Source organism: Echinops telfairi, unplaced genomic scaffold (assembly GCF_000313985.2).
Source record: "Echinops telfairi isolate 266 unplaced genomic scaffold, ASM31398v2 ScPeMD7_5;HRSCAF=22, whole genome shotgun sequence".
Lineage (NCBI taxonomy): Eukaryota > Metazoa > Chordata > Mammalia > Afrosoricida > Tenrecidae > Echinops > Echinops telfairi.
This window is the reverse complement of record NW_022103901.1, coordinates 3,486,436-3,504,546: the sequence shown is the minus strand read 5'-3', so window position 1 is coordinate 3,504,546 and position 18,111 is coordinate 3,486,436. Positions and strand designations below refer to the sequence as shown.

The 18,111-nt window shown below is 42.8% G+C and overlaps 1 protein-coding gene across 3 annotated transcripts in view; it reads left to right on the top strand.

The window, feature by feature from the left end:
- RNF216 (ring finger protein 216) overlaps positions 1 to 18,111 on the top strand; it is a 125,413-nt gene that overhangs the window by 26,141 nt on the left and 81,161 nt on the right. For 2 of the 3 annotated variants that reach the window (XM_004705549.3, XM_045285765.1), the window contains exons 4-11: positions 46 to 873; positions 2,009 to 2,085; positions 5,471 to 5,573; positions 8,209 to 8,373; positions 10,259 to 10,373; positions 14,956 to 15,095; positions 16,609 to 16,659; positions 17,685 to 17,822. In XM_004705549.3, the coding sequence (XP_004705606.1) occupies positions 46 to 873; positions 2,009 to 2,085; positions 5,471 to 5,573; positions 8,209 to 8,373; positions 10,259 to 10,373; positions 14,956 to 15,095; positions 16,609 to 16,659; positions 17,685 to 17,822 (1,617 nt within the window). The remainder of the gene's footprint in view (positions 1 to 45; positions 874 to 2,008; positions 2,086 to 5,470; positions 5,574 to 8,208; positions 8,374 to 10,258; positions 10,374 to 14,955; positions 15,096 to 16,608; positions 16,660 to 17,684; positions 17,823 to 18,111) is intronic. The other variant, XM_004705550.3, reaches the window with a different exon arrangement.

Here is an 18,111-nt window from a genome sequence, read left to right as displayed (position 1 = left end):
AAAAAAAATGACCATTATTGTTATTAAAATTTCATTTTTTCTTAGACAAATAAACCTCAGACATCACGACCCAATCCCATCAAACCAGCTGCCCAGTGGCAAGATCTGAAAAGATTGGGAGAAGAAAGGCCCAAAATGTCTAGAGCAGCCTTTGAATCAGATAAGAACAGCTATTTTTCAGTGTGTAACAACCCATTGTTTGATTCTGGGGCACAGGATGATTCTGAGGATGACTACGATGCCTTTCTGGATCTTGGGCCTACTGGAATCTCTGAACTCACTAAACCAAGTGGTCAGAGAAGAGAACCCCAACCCGGACCAAGTCATAGTCAAGCATCAAGTGACATTGGCAACCTTGGATCAGAGAGAAAAATCATCTTAGAAGACAGTCATCTTCTCTACTCAGAAACTGACCCCTTGAACCAATCATCTGAAGAATCAGAGACAGAGCTCGAAGAATCTGGTGCCATCGGAGAAGATCAGGCCATTGAAGAAGACTGCTGGTTAGACCATCCTTATTTCCAGTCTCTAAACCAAGAGGCCCGTGAGAGAATAAGCCAGGTTGTTCCTCAGGAGCGGCATGCTGAAGCAGAACTGGGCCTCCTGTTGTATCAACATGAGCCACCAAGGCCAGCCTTCCCCAACCCAGCTTACCCCAGGCCAGAACCTCAACAGGATGGGATTCGAGGGCCTGCTTCTCCTCAACCTGCCCATCCTTTAGGAGAACTGGAAGACCAACGACTAGCAATAATAGATGAGGATGATGACGAGCCAGGGCCGGTCTTCCAAATGCAAGGATCTCAGGAATCCGATTTGGAAAACATGTGGGGGCAAGGAGATCAAGAACTTGTTGCAATATTAGTTAAAGAAACGGTAAGTTTAATTTTTCCAAACAAGTAACTAGATAAATATTTTTCTTTCATTAACCTCCCCCCCACCAAAAAAAAAAAACCACCTGTTTCCTAAAGATTTTCTTATGAGGCATATATCTAGATGTATAGAAGAGAGACGCTCTCTCTAAACACAGACAACCTTGAACCAGGATCCCATAATCTGTACTTAACTGCCAAGAAGACTTCCAGAGATCCAGCTACAGATTGTAGGTGACCTCATGCTCTTTATCAACAGCCTCCCACTCAGTTCCCTAGAAGACCCTGAAGTGTGATTGCTTGCATGGTCCCTTTAAGCAGATGTACCTGGATCATCTGGAGCTGTGCTGTCCAATAGCTGTCAGCCCCACATGATTCGTTTAATTTGAACAATGAATTTAAAAGCTGTTTATGTATATCCAGTTGCATTAGTCACATTTTAAGTGCCCAGTAGTCACATAGGGTAAATGGTTGCTGCTGTTCACAGCTATCAAATTGGCCCCTCATTCAGGATGACTCCATAATAGAGGGGATCTGAGTACCACAAAGTTTTCTTGACTGCACTCTTTGGAAGCTGTTTGAAGGTCTTCCTGCATGGAAACACTGTGTGGGTTCTAACCACCAACATTTACATTAGTAGTAAGTTGCAAGCATATCTGTACATCCCAGGTGCCTTAGCTAGAAGCCACCATATTGGAAATAGACAATTTTTTGTCATTGGGCAGAGCCCTATTGGGTAGTATTGATCTAGAAAGTAATGTGTGGTTGTTGTCTGTTGGTGTTTTATAACGTCTCAACCCTGTTTTGCCCAAGGTTTTTTATCTGGCCATTAAGTTGCTTATTTCTTAAAGGTGAGCACCTTATTTGTATTTGGAGTCCATAGGTCTGGGCAGACATACCCAATTTTGTTGAAAGAGTAAGAATGGATATGCCCGATGGGAATAAAGGGCCCGTTGATCTCTTAAGCCTTTCTAGTTTCATATACTGTGTAGAGATAAACCCAGGAGCCTAGTGTGAGTTTTAAACCAGGCATAAAGCTGCTTCTCGAAACTTTTAATCATTGTGCATCTTTTTTTTTTTTTTTAACTGTGTTTTAAAAACTGTTCTAGTGAATGAACTATAATGTTATGCCTTTTTAGGAAGCAAGATTTCCAGATGTAGCAAATGGATATATTGAGGAAATAATTCATTTGAAGAATTACTATGATTTGAATGTGTAAGTATATCGCTGTCTTTTGTTTTTACATTAGCTTTTTCTTGTGAGCAAAATGGTTTTCCATTTAATTTGTGATACTGATTGCAATCTCTACAGTGTCACAAGTTCTCTTCTGTGTCCTCCCTGTGTTTGCCATTTTGTCTTTTTTCTTTCCTGTTACTTTCTCCCTTCTGGGTGTGTCTCCCTGGGCAAATGCTTCCTTTTGATCTCACATGGTTAATTGCTCACCATTGTTTAAATGATTGTATTAGCAGAGTTCTAACAGTCATAACATGATGAGGCTTCAAAAAGTTTGTGGAAATTTTCCATTTGTTAGTGACATTTTTACGCAAATCTTTGGAAGCCCTTTCATCTGAAGACTATTTCCTAGACTTTGTAGGTACTCCCTAGTTATTGAATTACGGGGTTTCAGTGTTCAGAGCAGTGTGATTACCTGTGTTCTGGTCAAGATGTTTAAAAATACTTTTGTCTTATAACTTTATAACAGAAAGTGTTCTGCTTGTTTGCAGAATGGATAGAAGCATTTCTTTTCTTTTTTTTTTAATTAATTTTTTTAGTTTATTAGGTGTTCATACAACTTTTTTCTTTTTAATCATTTTACTAGGGGCTCATACAACTCTTATCACAATCCATACACACATCAGTTCTGTAAAGCGCATTTGTACATCATTCTCAGAACATTTTCTCTCCACTTAAACCCCCGGCATTAGGTCCTCATTTTTCCCCTCCCTCCCCGCTTCCCCCTCCCTGGAAGCATTTCTGTAGTTAAGTGCAATCAAGGTCTTCAGAAACAGAAGTAACCTCAAGTGGAGGGCCAGGGAGAAAAGTGTCCCAATGAAAAGAAATGCAAAAAGAAGTAATTTTTTTCTCTCACACTTCTCCTAGAAGTGAAATAGTATACTAAAATTAAAATTTCAAGCCTTTAGAATAGAATTTTTAAACTGCAACAGAAGAGGTAGTACATGGACTCTAGCCCTGAGACCTCCCTATTCCCACCTCCTGGGTGCCCCCAAGCTAACCAGGAGGGCAGGGTGTGGCTGACATGAGCAACAGGACAAAGCTGAGTGTGGAAACTAGGCCCTGAGCTGAGCTGAGGAGGCTGGGAATTTTGTGATAGCTGACTCAGCCACTTTATGTGCCACTTCAAAATGTTCGTTAGATCTCACCACCTTTTACTTGGAAATCCCCTCATCTGGCAGGCAGTCTGCTGTTTGGCTGCTTCGCTATGACCCTTCACTCACATTATGCTGCTCCTGAAATTAATTCTGGGGAGCGGCATTTGTCCAAGGAGAAAAAGGCTGGACTTTGGCAGGAGTGCATTCTCCTGGTAGCATGTCAAGTCAGGTCAATTAGGAAATAATATGAAGAGGCCACATTTGTGTTTCCACGGGCTTTCACCTTCCCCCTGATCCCCCCTCCCCCAACAAACATATTCCCTCCTCAACCCCACGCACACTCACACAGCCTTTATCCTGGGACGCAAATATTCATGAGTTGGGTTGCAACTTATTTCTATAGAGAAGGGAGTATATTGAGGCCCCCTTGTGTAGTGGTTACTCTGCTCAGCTACTAACCAACTAGTTGGGGTTTGAAATCTCCTAGCTGCTCTGTACAAGAGAAAGCTGGTCTGCTTCAGTAAAGCGGAAAGGATAGGGAACTCTGTGAGATCATCTGTTCTGTCTTAAAGGGCCCCTCTAAGCTGGAACAAACTCAGTAGCAGTGGGTTTGGATTACAGTTTGATTTGTTTGTGTTGGGCCCTTGGCATTGTTCCAGTATTTAATCAGGCTGTGGTGATGAAGAGGAGAGAGAGCTTAATGATCAGAGAGGTGTACAGGACTCCTGGAAGTGATGGTGAAGAAAAGGTGCTGAGCTTGCTGAGGGTTTGGGGCAGGTGAAAGAGAGGCTTGGCAGCAGGGCCTTGTGAACTTTCCTCTTCCTGTTCCAGTCCCACCTCTCTGACCTTTTCTCTGTCCTCCTCTGCTGAGCTGTCTTCATACTTCTGTTTTACTGTTGTTGGGCCCCACTAATGACATGGTAGCAAGAGAAATGGGATGAAGGGCACCACGTGAAAACCACGGTGTGGCCCCTAGGCCAGGGCAGGCTCACCTCGATAATGTGGGAGCAAGGTAAGTTGATGCTTTCTCCTTTATGTGGCGAGTGCCACACCTCTAGGTCTGCCCTCCTTACTAGACTCAATTTGTGCCACCATTTATCTTCTGCCTTGGTTTTGTTAGAAAATAAAATCCAACAAACCATTGCCATTCATTCAATTTCAACTCATAGTGACCTTATATGGGCAGAGGTCTATCTCATAGTGTTACTAAAGCTGTAATCTTTAGGGAAGCTGGTATTTCTCCTGTCGAGCAACTGGTGGGTTCAACTGTCAACTTTGCCTTTCCAGCCGAGTGCTTATAACCACTTTGCCACAGAGTTCCTTAGAGCCTTTACCAACTCATAGGAACCCTATAGACCCCTTTGGGGGGTCGAATGACCCTTTCACAGGGGCCGTCCGATTCATAACAGTGGCAAAATTACAATTATGAAGTAGCAATGGAAATAATTTTATGGTTGGGGGATCACCACAACATGAGGAACTGTATGAAAGGTTCATGGCATTAGGAAGGTTGAGAACCACTGCTATAGAGTGTTTCTGAAATTTTAACTGTACAGGAACACACAGCCTCATGTTTCTCCTTCAGAGTGGGTTTGAACTACTAACCTTAATATTTCGCAGCCTACCTAAGTACTACCAGGGCTTTCTATGAAAATATATAGTTGGGCAGATTTGGCCTGCAGGATGGTTAAAATATATTTAGCCCGGGTGATGCATACATGGATGTGTGCTTTGTCCTTACCTTGGCGTGTTCTGTGGTAACAGTAAAGAAACATGGCTATGTACATTCAGCCTGCAGTGAGATAAATGTAAAGTAACCCCAGTTGCTTATAGAGTTGTATATTACAAAAAGGGCCACAAAAGTAATAATGAAATTACAGCAGCCTTTTCTGTTTCCTTCATGGACTTTTAGCAAACTTTTAAATTATGAATATAAATGGGTGCTTTCTCCCCACTCCTTTATTTTTCATAATTTTCTTGACAAACATTAAGTACTATCTGTCCACATTCTCCAGATCCACACCGTTTAGCTATTAGTGTTTTCAGGGACTTTGGCACCTAACCAACAGTAAACCTCAGAGAAGCCTGCAGTCTGCATGTGCCCACTGCTTGTTCAAGTAGCAGCAAAAGTAGAATGTCCGTGTCACAGGGCTCTGTCTGTCTTGTCTGTTTTCATTTTGGGGGGCTGCAAAAATTTAATTCCTTGGTAGGCCTACTGCACTGTGTGGGGACTGGAAACAGTATGACAATAACATCGTTTGTTGTTTCAGACTTTGTAATTTTCTCCTGGAAAACCCAGATTATCCAAAGAGAGAAGATAGAGTCATCATGAACCCCAGCAGCAGCCTGCTCGCCAGCCAGGATGAGACGAAGGCAAGTGCCGGGCTTGATTTGCTACCTCCGCCTGGAAATGGTTTACTCCTTCCGCGTCTGCTGGTGAGGCGAAAAAGTGCTGAGTCAGGGCACATTTCTACACATGAGCAGGGAGAGAAAGGATAGAGTTGGAGAGTTCAGAATGAGTACAAGGCTTAAGTCAAGCAGTATCATTACAGAATCTTAGAAACCTTTGTTAAATAGAAATATCAAAATGTGAAGCTATTCTTCCTCAAGAGAGCCTACATTTAGGTATGTACACTTCGGAAGATGGTGTTTCCATCGCGCTGATCCTTCCCCAGAGAATTCTGTGCTCTTGGATATGCACGACATCGAAATAGCAGTTTAGACATTTTTAAGGGACTTTAGTCAAGCTTTTTTTAAATAGTGCTTCATGAGTGGGAAACAAAAAAAATCTGAAGGAGCAAGAGCAGAGCTGCTGTAGGGTGAGTGGGGTAGTTCCTGGTGAAAGCCTCTCAGGGCAGCCTTTGATCTCCTTGAAGAAAGAGCAGGTGCATTTTTGGGTGACAACAGCATTGCTTGGTTATAACTTTTCCTAGTTTTTTCTCACCAGTGCAGTTTTTTTTTTTAATCATTTTATTTGGGGGCTTGTACAATTCTTATCACAATCCATCCATCCATCCATTGTGTCAAACACATATGTGTATTTGTTGCCCTCATCATTCTCAAAACATTTGCCTTCTACTTTAGCCCTTAATATCGGCTGCTCATTTTCCCCCTCCCTCCCCCCTCCCTCATGAACCCTTCATAATTCATAAATTATTATTCTTTTGTCATATGTTACACTGTCCGACACACCCCCCCTTCTGTGCTGTCCATCCCCCAGGGAGGGGGCTATACTAGATTTTTGTAATCAGTTTCCCCTTTCTACCCCACATTCCCTCCACCCTCCAGGCATCGGCAGTTTTGTGAATTTTCTTAAACCTTCTAATACATCTTTGTGACTATTTCCTTCAAGAAAATCTATCCAAGTTGACCATTTGGAATCTCACAAAACAATTGCCATCACCTTCTAAGCTGACCTCTCTGACTTAAACTGGCCAACCAGATCCCCTCTGAGTTTACTTTATTATTTTTTTAAGGCACTTGAATAAAACTGAGACAAGTGTGTTACTGAGAGAACTTGTCTATAGCCATCCACTGATTGTAGACCTATTTAAATATATGTTTTATTTGAAAATAAATCCAAGTATGTGTAAACTGAAATCCTTATAGCTATATTTGTTTACTTACCCTTGCCACCTAAGATTTCCCAACTTGATGCACTTTGAATCAGAGCTTTTTCTGTTCAGCCCAGTTTAGTCGTGACTGAGAAAGCAACACCAGGAAGGACCCACATTTTTAAATGTTGCTAAGCCTTAGTGGGGAATAACTCGTGAACTGGAGCCCTGTGGGCAATTTGATTTAACCCTGTTAGAAAGTAAGGGTGGGGTAAGTGTTGCTTAGCAACCAAACCTCTTGCCTGCCTAAATGGAAACAACTGTCCTCTCATAAGCCCTTCCACAGAACTGGTGTCCTCCTGCCTCTCTTTGAAGGTGAGCTGCTCACCACAGTCCTGTTAGTAATCTAGTCTCTTGACCCAGGCTCTGGGAAGACTCCCCGCAAGCCCCCTACCGGCTCTGCTGAGTTGCCCATGTCTACTTGGACCTGCAATTTTTCCGGCTGGTGTTCCAGGTCACCCAAAGTTCTGTGTTCTGGTTTCACTTCCTGGGCCATGGCTGGACCTATTTTGAATACTGTGTAAGAAGACTTCAAAACTTCCTGAAAAAAACTCTGCCTGCTATTAACCCCACTTTTTCTATCAGTTTTTTGAAGCCCCCTTAGATTTACTATCTTTCATTGTAACTGTCTTTCCTTTCCCACAAGTACACAGATTTTTCTAGTCTTTACTCCTGCAAACTAAGTGCCCAAGATGGAACAAGTGGCCAGAGCTAGAATTCCTTGTCCTAACAGTTTTATTGGCATATAATTCACGTATCAAGTGAATTTCAAAGTATGTAAATTGGAAACATTCATACACTTAACCTTCAAGTACTTCAGCATGCAGCTAGTTAATAAGACTTCAATATCTGCTGATGGCTTTTTTCCCCCCTTTTCATGTTAAGATTCATGTACTAGAGGGCATACACCTATGTAACCAAATCCTCTGTAATGATGTGTAAACCATTTGATTTTTAAAACCTGAATTATTTCCCTCATTGGTGATCAAAACTAGCAGTTAATGTGTTCACAGATGAGTTCAGACCTGTGTCACTGGAGTCAATTGCTTGACCTTCCTGTTCCCCATAGGAGGGCTTCACAGTCTCTCTTAATGTAATCTGTAGCAGAGGAAGTTGTCAGGAAGTTTCTGAGCATTTGATGGAAAGAAGATGCCCGAATCATTGTGCTGAAATTCCCTCAGTACCTTTGCACCAGCTCTGGGTTGCAGTAGAGTCCCTGAGCCTCCTTCATTCATTACTGTCCCAGACTGGATACTTCCTTTCGGAGTGGCTCTGACACTGAGGACACCTATTCTTCTTTCCTGTAGTACTTGATTCTTCAGGTGACCCGCCTCCTGGGGAAATCCCTTGGGAAATGCCTTGTCTCACTGATTTTTTGTGCTTTCTTATTTCAGTTGCCTAAAATGGACTTTTTTGACTATTCCAAATTGGCTCCTCTTGACCAGCGATGCTTCCTCCAAGCTGCTGACCTCCTGATGGCCGACTTCAAAATGCTCAGCAGCCAGGACATCAAATGGGCTCTGCACGAACTCAAAGGACACTATGCAATCACCCGAAAGGTGCTCTCCGGGGGCTTCCTTTGGGCTGGCTCACTCTTGACTGCTCCTTCTCAGGAGAACTGAGTAAAGTCAGCTTGTGGAAATTGGGGTGGGGTGTGGAAGCAGCCTAAGGATTTGTCAGCAGGGTAACGAGAAATAGATAAAGGGATTTGCTGAGGTGAAGAGCAGCAGGAAAAGAATTAATAGCTTAGAATCAGGGACATTGTGGTTTGGCCCTACAGATGTGGAGAGTTACCCATTCTGCAGTGGAATGTGGGGTGGGAGTGCTGGAGTGTGATGTTCTGCCCTTCCCCGATTGGCTTTCTGACATCAGTGTCACTCAGCCTACTCCCAAGCAGCCACCTTGCCAGTTACATTAGGTGTGGTCTATAAAGAGTGGTGATTTGATGCAGAACAGAGTTGGCACCTGCTGGAAGCAGTAGTGCTTAACTTCTGCCTCTTCCCACCCGGGCCCTAAGGATTTCTGTCCCTGACTCTGAAGGGTACTGTTCTTAGCGAAGTCACCTGAATAAAAGTTGAGTGCCTTTCTGGCCCTTGTGTACTCCTTTTGCAGAGATTTGTTGCCGTTTCCTTTCTGCTCTCCGGCTCTTCGTTTTTCTGGCACTGACTTATTTTCCAAAAGACAAACAAGCATGGAGCGGTTATTTGTTTTATTTTAGTTATTTATCTATTTATTTGTTTATTTATTTTTAAGAGAGTGAACCGGTTCTTTATTTAGAAAGGTGATCCAGGCGAAGTCCCTTGGTCCAGCAAGTAGCTCAGGGAAGTCTTGCCCAGTGAGGAGAGTGGTGGACTTTTAAAGCAGGAGCTGAGGCGGGTCCGGTTGGGGAGGGGTTAGGGCTGCAGCTGCTAGGGATTTTCCACTGTGGCTTTGTTTCTACTTAATCTAACCATCCAGCCATTGCAGGTGGGGAGCAAAGGCAGTTATTCTTGCAGCCAGTTCCCAGAATTGTCCATCAGCTCCGTTTCCTGGTACTGCAGGGAAAGACTTGAGGCCCAATGCAAACCAAGTTGCAATAGTTCTCCATCATCACATCCTGATAGAGGGTCTTCTTAGCAGGGTTCAGGAGCTGCCATTCCTCCCAGGTGAACTTTACAGCCATGTCATTGAATGTCAGTGATTCCCTTGTGGGGAGCTCACTCAGCCTTCTCAGTCTCTATTTGTTTCATTTTATTGTGGTTCAGGTGAAAGGTTATCAAACAAATTGGTTTCCCATTCAGTAATTTATACATAGATTATTTGTGACTAGTTGCATTCTCCTCAGTGTGTCAGTGTTGTCCCCACTTCCACCCTGGGCTTCCATTTATTCTCCCAACTCTCCTTTTCCTGCCTTCCACATTTTACTTTGGGGTATGTGCTGCCCTTTTGGTCTCATGTACTTGGATATTTTGAGGAGCACATGTCTCACAGGTGTAATTGTTCATCTTATCGGCCTATTTGGCTGCAACGTTACCCCTGAGAGTGGGTTAAGTTCTAAGTGTGAAGGGTGTCTAAGCACTGTAGTCTTAGACCCATGAGTTTGTGGACAGTTGTTCTGATCTTCTGTAAAGTGTGGCTTAACATAGACTCACTACAAAGCCACATTTACCTGAGGTTCATCTTCTTTCAGATAAGATCCAGTGGGTATTTGAACCATTAAAGTCATTCCAAGGTACCAGAGAAAAATGGGGAACAAAATTCAAATTCATTAAAAAAATGCCACTCATGGGTCTTGTTGTCAAGTAAGTTTACTGAGATATTAAAATGTGAAGTGCTTATTTCTGGGCAGTCAGACAGTAAAGTGAGCCTTGACTAGTAGTCAGGGTGAGATGTGGGAATTGCCTATGTTTGACTTGTTCCTTTTTTTCTTTCATGCCAGTGATCTTTCCCTTTCTCAATTTCTAGGCCTTTTCTGATGCTATTAAAAAATGGCAGGAACTATCACCAGAAACCAGTGGGAAAAGAAAAAAAAGAAAAGAAATGAATCAGTATTCTTATATAGATTTCAAATTTGAACAAGGTAATGGCCTACTGTGAATGTTGCTGAAGTTGTGTGAGTCTTTATTGGGCCTGGGGGGTAGGTGAGGCTGGAGGCAGGATGCTTACAGCCTGGCACACCAGGGCAGGCTCCTACAGGGGTGTCATTCTCACCACACAGCCTTTATCAAGTGGGTGCGGTTTCCAGCTTCCTTCTGTCTGCTTAGAATACACAGTTGACAGAAAAGCTGGGGTACAGTTAGAAAACTGCAGAGAAGTGTCTGGACAGCTCTTTACATTTAGGGGGAAACTGGTCTTGGAGATGGGTTTAAGAATTCCTTGTATCAGTAGGGACATCCCATTGCGCTCGTGACTGATTGTAGAGCGATCACTTCAGAACGATGGGTTGGGGATGTTTCACTTCAGAATGGACTGGGCTCCTGCACAGAGCTCTTGAATCACCACATGTTCAAATTCTGTTATTTTCACGGATGGCAGAATTGCTGAAAGTCCTTCCCAAGAGATAAAACAGTTGAACTTTATATCAGATTTCATCTGAGCTGTTTGTCTTTGAGAGTTCACTATAACTTTTTGTAGATTGTTATAAATATATATCTGCTCCTTGCCTTTTCTCCTTGCCTATTGCATCTCGACTGAGCTACATAATTGAATCCCATGAGTGACTCAGGGAAAACCCATAAGGTAATGGTGGAGTTGGTGCTCTACTGGGTCTGTGGCTTCTAGGCTATGATCCTAAGGTCCTTGTAGCTTGGCTTAGGGTTTTTATGATAGGATAGGATACCTTCATGGCCTATGACAAATGGAGAATAGTAAGGGCAATGTGTAGGCAGTCCACGCTTCAGCTGTGAATGGATCCAGAGCTTCCACCAACCATCCCTGATATATATAGTCTTTACTTCTGACAGGATGGAGAAAGGGAAGTGCTGCTTTGCTAGGCGACTAGTCTGTTCCTTTGCTGGTCAGCTCTGTCTTTTAGAAAGGTCTTTGTATGAAGCCAAAATGTCCCTTCCTGAAATTTCTTGCCATGCTTTTGATTCTTTCTTCTGTAGCCACTCATAATATCTCTTTCCTCTTCACCACCCTGATTGCCCCCTCTATCTGTCCTTTGTCTCTGTCTCTGTCTCTCTCTGTTAAACTTTATACTGTGAATTAGGTGAAGACTTGCAGAGAGAAGCAATATCAGTTTGACATTTAGTAATTCTTAGACATTTTATTTCAACTCATCCATAGCAATCCCCTTAATGTACCCTCACTTACCCTGCTTTCTCCCCATGTTTTCTATTCATTCCTAACCCTATGACCATTGTCCTTGGGTAAATGTGATCTTTTTCTAAGCAGCTGCCAATGCTAGCTGGTCACCATCTAGTTCTGATCTCAGGGTTGTGGAAACCGATGTGATCCATTGGACCATTAGATTTTCAGTTTCCATTACTTTTTTCTCTGGATGGGGAGAGACTGATAGTTGCATGTTAGATGGCTGTTTACGAATTTGTAAGACCTCGGTTGCTACAACCACAAGTAGGGTGTAGAAACATTGGCTTTGTACACTGTCATGCCAATCAACTTTGGGGTCCCCTGAGACTGTGATACTGAGCTCTCAGGCCCAGTGACTCATTCCTTTAAGGAGTTTGCTTATGGCTAAGCTTTCACAACTTTGATCACTGCATTCATGGATGTATTTGTAGCAAAAGTAAATCACATCTACAAATATCTTTAGCTCACATATATTCATAGGTGTCTGGTCCTGTGTACTGATCACTGCAGTGGTCTTTTACAAGCTGAAATCAGTTTAAAAATAAAACACTATCACCTGCAGCTGGACGGATAGGGATTAGGGGGCGGGAGTGATGGCACACAAATTGCCAATATCAAGAATGAAACAGGCTGTAGATTTTGTAGTCATCCAGCATGTCAGTGTATCTTTGAAAGTTTGAATGTACAAGTCCAGACATAGTGCTCTAAACGAGGACTGCTCACTCTTTAGAGACAACAGTGAGATTGACAGTCTGTACTGCAATGCATACAGACTAAGACTGCCTTCCCCTTTTCAAGTAAAAACCTCCCAAACATTGGCTCACTCGAAGCCTTGGTCCCCTACCACTGCTTTAAAGTCACATGCCAACCCCCTTCTGAATTTTGCAATACTTGATGCTTTGCTCTTTTATGTCATCTTACTCGTTATTTGGGGTGTATCCCTTCCATTACAGATTCTTAAACTGCACTAGTATTCTATTAAAAAACCGAAAATCACTGCCATCGAATAAATACTGATTCATAGCTGGAACCCCCACCGAGTTTTCAAGATTGTAACTATTTACGGGAGTGGAGAGCCCAGTCTTTCACCCTCGGAGCTGCTGGTGCTTTTGGACTGCCAACCATGAGGATCACAGCCCAACTCATAACCACTACTCCACTAGGGCTCCGAGATTATCTCTTTTTAAAAAATCATTTTATTGGGGCTCACACAACTCTTATCACAGTCCACACATACATCACCTTTGTAAAGCACACTTAGACATTTGTTGCCCTCATCATTCTCAAAACTCACTTTCCGCTTGGGTTCCTGGAATCAGATCATTTTCCCTTCCCCCTCCCCCCTCCCTTATGAACCTTTGATAATTTATAAATTATTATTTTATCTTACACTGCCCGGCATCTCCCTTCACCCACTTTTCTGTTACCCATCCCCCAGGGAGGAGGTTATATGTAGATCGTTGTGATCGATTCCCCCTTTCTACCCCGTCTTCCCTCCCGGTATCACCAAAGACAAGAAATTAAAAAAAAAAAAAGACAAGAAGTAAATGCACTTCTTTAACAAATAGTGGTTTAATATTTGTGACACAGTCTTAATACACAGCACTTGGCTAAGTTTCCTTCAGCTATTCCAGGAATTTATTTTTGCCTTTCCAGTTTCTTTTTTATCTAGACATTGCAGGGTTTTATGTTACTTAACTACCAGAGGGTGACAAGGTGATCTCTACATGGCTCCTTGTATGTATGACTACATGTTAGGCTGCAAGCCCATGGTCAGCTATTTGAAACCACCAGCAAAGACTGGGCTTTCTACTCCCATAAACAGTTATGGTCCCAGAACCCCACAGGGGTCGCTATGAGCCAGCATCAACTTGAGGACAGTGAATTTGGAGTTGGTTCTGATCATAGCAGTCTTCTAATATAAAACTGAGCGTCATCGTAAAAAGAAACAAAAGCTCTAATCACCAGCAGCAAGGACTAAGGGACGGGAGCACACACACTGGCAGCATCAAGAATAAAATGGGCTGTCACTGGAGACCCTGCAAAGAACAAAAGGCTAATAAAGTGCTGTAAGACACTCCCATATGCATGCTTGAATTTGACAGCGAACTTGAAATGGGCTGGTTCCTCCAAAAACCTGCAAACTGTAGAAGTATAATTGTCAACCTCCCAGAAATCTCCAGCCCTAGATCGTTTCACCAGAGAATTCTACTAAACAATTAACACCAATTTGACATCTTTTAGAAAGTAGAAGAGTAAACACTTTGGAATTCATTTAAGGAATACAGTGTTTTTTCTGAACAAAAACACGACAAAAGTCCTGGAGATCAGTATCCTTCAAAATATATAGGTGGAAAAAATCTCTTAACAAAATAATAAGATGGTACAACTTTTCTTGATATGATTGAACTATTGAGTTATATGTGAATTATGTGCCAATGAAAGTGTTTAATAATATTAGCAAGAAAAAGTGGACCATGACCAAGACCTTATTCCTGGGATGTTGTCTTAACGAAGAAAAATCAGATGATCATTTAAATTGATGTAGATAAAGCATTGTACTGGTGGTACTGATGGGCACGCTTCATATGGATTAGCACATTTATAGATCGGCTACCCCTTAAGGGTATATGTTTGCTGCTCATGATCATTTCATGGATGAGGGAAAACTGAAGCACAGGGACCTTATGCAGCTTTCCAGAGATTACACAGCTAGTAACAGTAATGATTTCAACCCTGGCAATCCTTACCAACCATACACCCCTAATGATGCCACTGACGTGCATGTAGCACACCTATCAGAATGATAAGAAAAACTGATGATACCAAATTTTGTTAAGGGTGGGGAGCAAGTAGAACTGGAACTCACATCCATTGCTGGCAAAGGGAGGTGTAAATAGGCAAGGCCATGTTGGGAGACTGGCTCTCCTTACTGACACACAGATATGATCAGTAGTCTCAATTGGTCATCCATACCTAGCTCATGATAAGCCCATGATCAGTATCCTGCCCTCAGTCATCCAGTACCCAGCTGAAGGGAGGACCTGTAGTCACCAATATGCACTACAAACAGACTTATTTGTAACGCCCAGAACTAAACACCTGTCCAGCAGCAGTAGACTGGAGAGTGGTTGAGTTGCATTCCCACTGTTCAGGCACCTACAGTGCCTGGTAGGGCTCAGGGAGTAGTCAGGAGTCCAGGTGTCTCCCAGAGACTAGGCTATGCTCTAGAAAGTGGGGGGGGGGGGGGGGGGGGGGGGGGGGCGGAGCACTCTGGACCAAAAGAGACTGAAGACTGCTGTTCTAGATTCCTGGCAACAGTTGTCTGCATGATTGTCTCTGTCTTCTAGGTAACATAAAGATAGAGAAAAGGATGTTCTTTCTGGAGAATAAACGGCGGCACTGTAGGTCCTATGACCGACATGCCCTCCTCCCAGCCGTGCAACAAGAACAGGAATTCTACGAGCAGAAGATCAAAGAGATGGCAGAGGTGAGCAAGATTTTGGCCATGTGGACTGGGTGTCTAGCGGTGGCTTGTCTTTTATTCTCACTAAATAATGTCATATCACAGGGTACCTGTTTTCCCAGTTTTAGCAGACTGTATTGTCAGACATGGTTTCCTGCTGCCCCCCATTTTGATAGGTGGAATGTGGTCTCTTAGTCTGTGTTGTTAATTTGCTTTTCTCCTATTAGTGAAATTGAGTGTTTTGTCCTATTATTAAGAGTCATTCTTCCTCGTGCTTGGAAACTCTATAGCTGCGGCTACTCTTTCTGTCAGCGTAGTTTTCACAGTCCTTTTTTGTTAGCAAGATGATACTTTTTTTTTTTAATCGTTATTTTTGGGGGCTCATACAACTCTTATCACAATCCATACATACAGCAATTGTGTAAAGCACATTTGTACATTCATTGCCCTCATCATTCTCAAAACATTTGTTCTCTACCTAAGCCCCTGGCCTCAGCTCCCCATTTTCCCCCTCCCTATGAACCCTTGATAATTTATAAATTATTATTTTGTCATATCTTGCCCTATCCGACGTCTCCCTTCACCCACTTTTCTGTTGTCCACCCCACCCTCCCTCTACTCTCCCGGTATCGCCACTCCACCACTGATCCTGAAGGGATCATCTGCCCTAGATTCCCTGTGTTTCCAGTTCCTATCTGTATCAGTGTACATCCTCTGGTCTAGCTGGATTTGTAAGGTAGAATTGGGATCATGATAGTGGGGGAAGGAAGCATTAAAGAACTAGAGGAAAGTTGTATGTTTCATCGGTGCTATACTGCACCCTGATTGGCTTGCCTCCTCCCCACGACCCTTCTGTAAGGGCTATTCAGTTACCTACAGATGGGCTTTGGGTCTCCACTCCACACTCCCCTTCATTCACAATGATAAGATTTTTTGTTCTGGGTCTTTGATGCCTGACCCCTGATCCTATGAACACCTCGTGATCACACAGGGTGGTGTGCCTCTTCCATGTGGGCTTTGTTGCTTCTCAGCTATATGGCCATTTGTTTATCTTTAAGACCCCAGACACTATATGTTTTGATAGCTGGGCACCATCAGCTTTCTTCACAGCATATTGTTTTTCATTTGTATTCAGCACCTCATCTACATTTTATTTAGAGATATCAATTACAATTCCCTGAATGTAACAGCACTTCCCATTTTATCCCTGGGTCCCCCATTTCCATTCATCCTTCTTTCCTGCCCCTTCCTACCTCCTGGGCTTTGTTTTTTTGGGCAAATGCTGCCCTTTTGGATTCTCAGTTGAATATCTAGGAGCACCTTCTTTACAAGTGTAACTGGTTTTATAGGCTTGTTTGCGGTTTGACTGCAGGGTGATCACTAGGGACTTTAAATTCACCTTGGGTAACTCTTCACACTATGTCACTGAGGAAATGACTAGCAACTGTAGATTGATCCTGTGGAACAAGTAATAAATTGTTTGTGGCATCTTTATTAAATGTATTTTCCTCTTTCGTTTTCCTTTTTTGTTTCTTAGCACGAAGACTTCCTGCTTGCCCTGCAGATGAATGAAGAACAGTATCAGAAGGTGGTTTGAAATCTCACTTCATTGATTCTGAGTATTGTCATGGGCTGTTCTCTCATTACCACATTGTCTCAGTCATGACTGGCAGCTGACTATAGAGAGGCTGGTTCTGCTGGTGCTGGGAGATTTGTCGCTGTGATCACTTTGTACACTAAACAAAACAAAACTCTCTAGACCTAAAAAAGCAGATGAGATCAGCCAAACAGTTTGATGATTCAAAAAGATAGTATCAAAGATGCAAGGAGAGTGGTTTGAGGAACTTTATCTCATAAATGTAAGCATAGCACCAGAAGAAATGCTTCTTAATCTAGTATGTTACTTATATGACATGTGGCTTTAAATAGGCATAAACTGTTGTTTGGTGCCATCTAGCTTATTTCGACGTTTGACTCCAGGGAACCCATTAAACTGCCCCATAAGCATTTCCTAGACTGTATCTTTCTAGGAACAGAGTTCTAGGTCTTTTTTCTCACTGAGCCCCTGCAGAGGTTCAAGCCACCAACCTTTTAATTAATAGCCAAATGCTTAATCCAGGGGTCTGCAAACTTTTTAAATAGGGGGCCAGTTCACTGTCCCTCAGACCTGTTGGAGGGCCAGACTGTAGTTTAAAAAAGAAAACTGTGAACGAATTCCTGTGCACACTGCACATTTCTTATTTTGAAGTAAAAAAACAAACGGGGCAAAAACACCCGGAGGGCCGGATAAATGTCCCGCGGGCCGCCGTTTGAGGACGCCTGGCTTAATCGTTTGTGTCAGCAAGGCTCCCAAACAGATATAGAAAATTCTTTAATAAAATAGATAATAATGAATATGAGAAGCATATTTTGTGCCTTTTGCTATATGTTTTAATGCTATCAGTGTTGTGCCAGCCTCTTGAGTTAGACTGTTAAAACAAAACAGCCTGTCATGGTTTAATGGTGCCTGGGGGTGCTTTTTACCTGTAGAATTTATTTGTGAGGGAAAGAGGCTGCGACTACCTGAATGGTATGGTGGTCATTTCATGTATGTTTCCATCTACTGGCCTGCAGGATGGCCAGCTGATTGAGTGCCGCTGCTGCTATGGGGAGTTTCCATTCGAGGAGCTTACACAGTGTGCAGATGCTCACTTGTTCTGCAAAGAGTGTCTCATCAGATATGCTCAAGAGGCTGTCTTCGGGTCTGGGAAGGTAAGGCAATCGCAAACTGTCCATGTAGCAGAACCCAGCCTGGAGTCAGCGGACACCAAACACTTCACATGCTCATGGGAGAATTATACCATGGTGCAAATACATCTTCTCAAAGTTTCCCTGACTGGAATGATTCTGTTAGTTTCTTTTCAAGGGATCCTGTAACTCTTTTTTGTTTGTTTGTTTGTTTTAAATCATTAGGGGCTCATACAACTCTTAGCACAATCCATACATACATCAATTGTGTAAAGCGCATTTGTACATTCATTGCCCTCATCATTCTCAAAAC